The sequence below is a fragment of the Camelina sativa genome, chromosome 4 (genome assembly GCF_000633955.1).
Source record: "Camelina sativa cultivar DH55 chromosome 4, Cs, whole genome shotgun sequence".
NCBI classification, from domain to species: domain Eukaryota; kingdom Viridiplantae; phylum Streptophyta; class Magnoliopsida; order Brassicales; family Brassicaceae; genus Camelina; species Camelina sativa.
This window is the reverse complement of record NC_025688.1, coordinates 4,975,638-4,982,056: the sequence shown is the minus strand read 5'-3', so window position 1 is coordinate 4,982,056 and position 6,419 is coordinate 4,975,638. Positions and strand designations below refer to the sequence as shown.

At 38.9% G+C, this 6,419-nt stretch overlaps 1 protein-coding gene across 1 annotated transcript; it reads left to right on the top strand.

Moving 5' to 3' along the window:
- On the top strand, positions 486-2,352 carry LOC104779837 (cytochrome P450 71B26). Its single transcript, XM_010504235.2, has 3 exons — positions 486-815; positions 883-1,463; positions 1,549-2,352. Exons 1-3 carry the CDS (start codon positions 509-511, stop codon positions 2,161-2,163), a joined length of 1,503 nt encoding a protein of 500 aa, XP_010502537.1. The 5' UTR covers positions 486-508; the 3' UTR covers positions 2,164-2,352.

The following is a 6,419-nucleotide window of genomic DNA, read 5'->3' as shown; positions in this document are numbered from 1 at the left end:
GCCCGTTATCGGCCCATTAATATAAACCCTAAACTCTAATATGTATCTCTATATATGTTATATCATATAAAGGAAATAAATAATACAAGAAAATAATTTTCTAAACGTTTTGTTATAACAATTTTTAATTTTTGATTTCTAAATCAATTATTTATTGTTTTTGATCTGTTGACATTAATTTTGTGGTTCTCGATCTCTGATATTTTGTCTCTTGATTGACGAGATTTTTTATTCTAGATCTATGTCACATATTGGAGAGTCCCATTTCTATCGATCTCAATGATTCAATAATTATCGTGGTAGATATTTTTTTTATAACGAGGAAAAAAATTGTTAAAAGTTTAACGTGGCTCTCTCTTTTGTCTTCATCAATTATAATAATTTAACAGTCTAATTTTCATGTCGTTTTCTTCAATTAAATTATTGAAGTGAGCATATCTCAAAGTTATATATATATATATATATATCTACACAACTCGGTAAATTAATAAAATAATACAATATACAAATGGCTAACATTTTGATTCTATCACTTCTCTTCCTAATCATCTTTTTTTTTCTCACCGCCTTGAAACATGCAAAGCGGCGGCAACATCGATCAATACCGTCTCCTCCTGGTTTACCTATCATTGGAAACTTACATCAGCTCGGAGATTTACCTCATCGGTCTCTATGGAAGCTCTCAAAAGAGTATGGTCCTGTGATGCTTTTGAAGCTTGGAAAAGTCCCAACAATTATACTTTCATCCTCAGAGACAGCAAAACAAGCTCTAAGAGACCATGACCTCCATTGTTGTACCCGTCCTTCCTTAGCAGGTACTATATAAATCAGTTCACATACAAAAGTCTTGAATTGTTACTTCATTCATATCTCAATCCTCAGGGGGACGAGAGCTCTCTTACAACAATCGGGACATATCTTTCTCTCCTTACAATGACTACTGGAAAGAACTAAGAAAGCTCTGTACTCGAGAAATCTTCAGTGCTAAAAGAATTAACTCAACTCAACCCATCAAGGACGAGGAGGTCAAGAAAATGATCCATTCAATCGCGGAATCAGCTTCTCGGAAAACTCCGGTCAACCTGAACGAGAAGTGTCTTGCTTTAAGTGTAAGTATAGTATGTAGGACAGCATTTGGTGTGATTTTTGAGGGAAATGTTCTTAGCAATGACAGGTTCAACAAGCTAATCCGTGAAGCATTCGAGATGTTGGGAAGTTTCTCTGCCTCAGATTTTATTCCATACATCGGCTGGATCATCGACCGGCTCACTGGTATGCAAGGGCGGAGAGAGAAAACTGGACAAGATCTCGATGCATTCTATGAACAAATAATTGATCTGCATAAAGAGGAAAAGGAAGTAGGCAGTGAAGATTTTGTGGACTTGCTATTGAAATTGGAGAAAGAAGAAGCTGTTGTTGGAAATGACAAGTTCACAAGAAACAATACCAAAGCAATCTTGATGGTAAAATATTCAAAACCTAATGGTGAAGAAATTTTGTAACAATACCTAAGATTCTTGACTTATATATAACATGTTCTTGTAACAGGACATTCTTTTAGCGGGGATTGAAACTTCTTCAGGAACCATGACATGGGCGATGGCAGAACTAGCGAGAAACCCGCGAGTGATGAGGAAAGTTCAATCTGAAATCCGAAACAAATTTGGGAAGAGAGAACTAATCAGCTTGGAAGACATCGACCAACTCCAATACTTGAGAATGGTAATTAAAGAAACATACAGGCTACATCCTTTAGCACCTCTTCTGCTCCCTAGAGAAGTAATGACTGAATTTGAGATCGATGGCTACAAGATTCAACCCAAGACACATATTCATGTCAATATATGGGCTATTGGGCGTGATCCCAATATCTGGAAAGACCCAGAGGAGTTTCTTCCCGAGAGGTTTTTTGATAGCAAGATTGATACAAAAGGACAGAGCTTTGAGTTATTAGCCTTTGGAAGTGGCAGGAGAATCTGTCCTGGAATGTACATGGGAGAAACAATGGTGGAGTTTGGTCTGGCGAATATGCTGTACCATTTTGACTGGCAATTACAAGAAGGCATGGAAGTCGAAGATATTGACATGGAAGAATGTCTTGGATTCTCTGCGGGAAAGAAAAATGGTCTTCTACTTCTTCCTGTGAAATATTTAGATCATTGATTGAATAAATTTTGCATTTAATCATTCAATGATCCAAATATGGTTTTTGATTAAATAAATTTTATATTCAATCAAACTACATATAACACTTCACTACAACTATTTTAGAAGCTGGATATTATTGTAGCTGATTAGCCTGAATAGTCTACGTTCAATCAATTAGAAAGTTACCCTAGCTTTGCTTACGAAGTTTCGCGTTAAGTTTTTGTCGTTAGACTTTATTTTTACGTCTTCTCTTTTATATTCCTCATTTGTCTATAATTAGCTTCCTTGTAACATAAGATTTTGATTTTCTCTTTTAGGTTTAACTAAGTTTTGGATTTACGTGGGTTAATTTGATATATTTTAGTAAAAATTATATATAATTGATAATAGTTATAAAATATTATCTTATAAAAAATATTAAATTATTATCAATTCATAATTTTTCTTTTAAATACAATTTTTTTTAAATATCAAAAAAATCAGTTGTGTTAGAAAATTATATCTAATTAAAAATCATGAATTTAATGTGACGTTTAGGCGAGGCGAATCGAACTGGTGACTTCTCATATCGAAAACTATTTCTTTTAACACTAGACAAATGAAACTTTTTTAGAATCAGAAGGTGCATCGCCACCATCTATGTTTACTTATTTATTTCACTGTTTTTTAATCTTTCACTACAACAAAAACGCTCTTTGCGATAGAAATCTGCAACGGCAATATGCCTTCGAAATTTTGCTATGGATTTATGAGTAACTTGCTACGGAGTTGAGGGCATTTGCAATTCCCTTGCAAAATTTGCGACGGAATACTCCCTTGCAAATTTGCGAAGGACGTGAAACAGATTTGTGTGGTCGAGTAAAACTCTCGCAAATTTGTGACACATTAGCGATAACTCATGGCGTAGCAAATTTGCGAGGGAGTTGCAAGGGACGTAGATGTCGGCAAACACGTTTTACCCGAGTCTAACTGGTATGTCGGCAAAAATCTAACAGCCTCACATATTTGTAGCAAAAAATAAATTTTAAAAATATTCATCGCAAACCCTTTGCAAATTTCCCTAGCAAATCCATAGCAGTTATTTTTAGTAAGCCTATCAATAGCAAGTCCATATAACATGGAAACCACAACACAAAACACTTAGAAAAAAAAACCTTTGCGACCCAAAAAAAAAAATCTTGTGAAAGAAAAAAGACTACAGAAAAAGCCTAGAAAATTTTAAATTTCATAATAATGTTTGGAGGTGCTGAGCATGATATGTATACAATACAACAGTGTATGTACAATCATAGAGATCCGGAGACCGGTGATGTGACGAAAGAGTTTTGTGATGGTTTGCGCGGTTTCATGTACCTGGCGAAAAACCAAGACTTTGCTCGTGAAAACGGTACAATATTTTGTCCATGTCGTAAATGCTTAAACGATAAATATTTAGAATTTAATCTAGTGAAGAAGCATCTTTATAATAGAGGATTTATGCCGAATTACTATGTATGGTTACGTCATGGAGATAGTTGTAGCAATAACGCTGGAAGTAGTAGTATGAATTATGCTGTTGATCAACCTAGTAATTATGGGCATCAAGAATCTGATGGCATGCAGAACATTTTACTGAAGAAGGAGAAATTACACATCCATCCGATGCAAAGGCGTGGAAACATTTTCAATCGGTATATCCTGACTTTGCTCAAGAGTACAGATGGTTTTAGTCCATTTGGTATGTCAGAGAGGCAGTATTCTTTATGGCCTGTTATATTGACGCCATACAATCTTCCTCCAGATATGTGTATGCAAAGCGAATTTCTGTTCTTGAGTACTTTGGTACCTGGTCCTAAGCATCTGAAGCGAGCTCTAGATATCTTCTTGCAACCTCTTATTCATGAGCTGAAGCAATTGTGGTATGAAGGTGTTCAGACGTTCGATACCTCGAAAAAACATAATTTCAATATGTGGGCAGTGCTAATGTGGACGATTAGTGACTTCCCCGTATACGGAATATTATCTGGGTGGACTCACAGAGAAGGTTATCAAGTCCTTATTTTATGGATCGTACAGAGGTATTTCAGTTAAAGTATGGGCGAAAACCTTGTTGATTTGATTGTCATCGTCGGTTTATTCCCTTGCAGAATCCGTGTCAAAGGAACAAGAAATTGTTTAGAAAGAATAAAGTTGTGTGTGTTCCTCCACCAACTTACGTCTTTGCCAATGATTTGTTTGAACTAATCGATAACTATGGTGCTCAAGAAACATGTAAACATGGGGGTAACTGGCATACACCAGCAAACATGCCAGATGGATATCGAAGCGCTCACAATTGGCACAAACAGAATATTTTTTGGGAGCTTCCATAGTGGAAAGATCTTCTCTTGCAGTATAACCTTGACGTGATGCACATAGAGAAAACCTTTTTTGATAATCTCATCACTACGCTTTTAAATGTGCAGGGTAAAACCAAAGATAGTATGAAATCAAGGTTAGATTTGGCGGAAATATGCGTAAGGATTGTAACACCCGCGAACCGAAATCCCGGTTTGGGGATTGCATCGGTCGATGCAGAAGGTGCATCGGTCGATGCAGGTTCAGTTTTCTGCGTTTTGTCGATTCTTTTGTCTTATTAGTCGACTTTGGCCATTTTTGAGAGAAACAAAGGAGAGAAAGAGTGTTCTTGGTGTTCTTGGTGATTTATGTGGGTTTGTGGCGTTTCCTGGTGAGATCTGAGGCTTAGAACGTTGTTGGAGCTTGCTAGGAGTGTTCTATTGCTTGTTTGAGATTCAAATTCTTATGTGGCAAAGGTAAGTGCAGGACCATGGCTTATCTAAGCTAGAGCTTCTCTGATCTGCTTGTTTATGTGTTGGCNGCAGATGGTTAGAGAGGATGCTGTTGCTGGTCGTGGTCGTGGTCGTGGACGCGGATGTGGTCGTGGTAGGGGCAGAGTCCCAGTGGTTAGTGAGACCGAGGACCAGAGTGTGACATCTGAGGGTGTTAGCAAGTCGCAGGGTGTCTAGGAGGATTCCATGAGTGTGGCCAGAGGGGGCGGTGTTGATGCTCCAATGGTCGGTGATGCTAGGGTCCTGGGTGTGGGAGTCGNGCGTCGGTCGATGCAAGTGCGAGGACGGCGCGTAAAACCTTAGGGTTTTTGTGTGATGTGGAGCATGCGTCGGTCGATGCAGTGCGAGTGTCGGTCAATGCAAGTGTAACTTGCATCGGTCGATGCATCCCTTGTGTCGGTCGATGCATCCCCATGTGGTGTCGGTCGATGTATGTTGGTGTCGGTCGATGCAGAGTCCTGGTTTGTTATTTGTTGTTTGTTGATTGTTGGTTGATGGTTAGAGATGTCTCTATTGCTTGTGTGTAGAGCCCAATAGATGGGAGGATTTCCTTACTGAGTGTTTATTAAATACTCATGCATTGCAATTTGTGTTTGTGGTACAGAGAAAGGCAAAGTGTGATCGTGGAATCAAGGCAATGAAGAGGAGGATGTTCTAGGGACTCGATTGGTTGTTGTCTGGCATTGCTAGGTTGCTAAAGTTGGGTCATTAGAAACATTGCTAGGTTGCCGGTTTTATGTTTCCTGATGTTTGATATTTGGATATTGTTTATGATATAATATTGGTTTACTATTGGTTATTTATTGGATATTGGTATTGGTTATTTCCGCTGTTGATTGTGATTGTGGTTAGGTGGCTAGTGGATATGGGACCACTAGTTGTAGTTTATTTATTATTATTATTTATTATTTAATTAAAAAAAAAACGGGTCGGGTTATTTCAGTTTGGTACCAGTGCCCTTATGGTTCTAGGTTTGGGTTCACTAGGTTTCTGTTGTGATTTTTGGATTGCATAGCTTGATGGAGTCCTAGAACATCCTCTTCGAGCCTACAATGTGATTTCACGGTGAGTTTATTTTTTTTTGTTTTATGTTAATTGTGTGCTTAGCCTTATGTTCATGGGAGTGCAGATGGTTAGAGAGGATGCTGTTGCTGGTCGTGGTCGTGGTCGTGGACGCGGATGTGGTCGTGGTAGGGGCAGAGTCCCAGTGGTTAGTGAGACCGAGGACCAGAGTGTGACATCTGAGGGTGTTAGCAAGTCGCAGGGTGTCTAGGAGGATTCCATGAGTGTGGCCAGAGGGGGCGGTGTTGATGCTCCAATGGTCGGTGATGCTAGGGTCCTGGGTGTGGGAGTCGCAGCGGGTGGAGTCCCTGGTGCTGACTTTACGGCTTTGCTAGCACAGTTGTTGGAGCGGTTGCCAGCAGTGGTACCGGCTCAGGCTCA

Coding starts and splice junctions, on each gene's coding strand:
- LOC104779837 (XM_010504235.2), top strand. CDS start 509: ATGGCTAACATTTTGATTCTATCACTTCTCTTCCTAATCATCTTTTTT. Junction 816..882: donor TACCCGTCCTTCCTTAGCAG/GTACTATATAAA, acceptor CTCAATCCTCAG/GGGGACGAGAGCTCTCTTAC. Junction 1,464..1,548: donor ATACCAAAGCAATCTTGATG/GTAAAATATTCA, acceptor TTCTTGTAACAG/GACATTCTTTTAGCGGGGAT.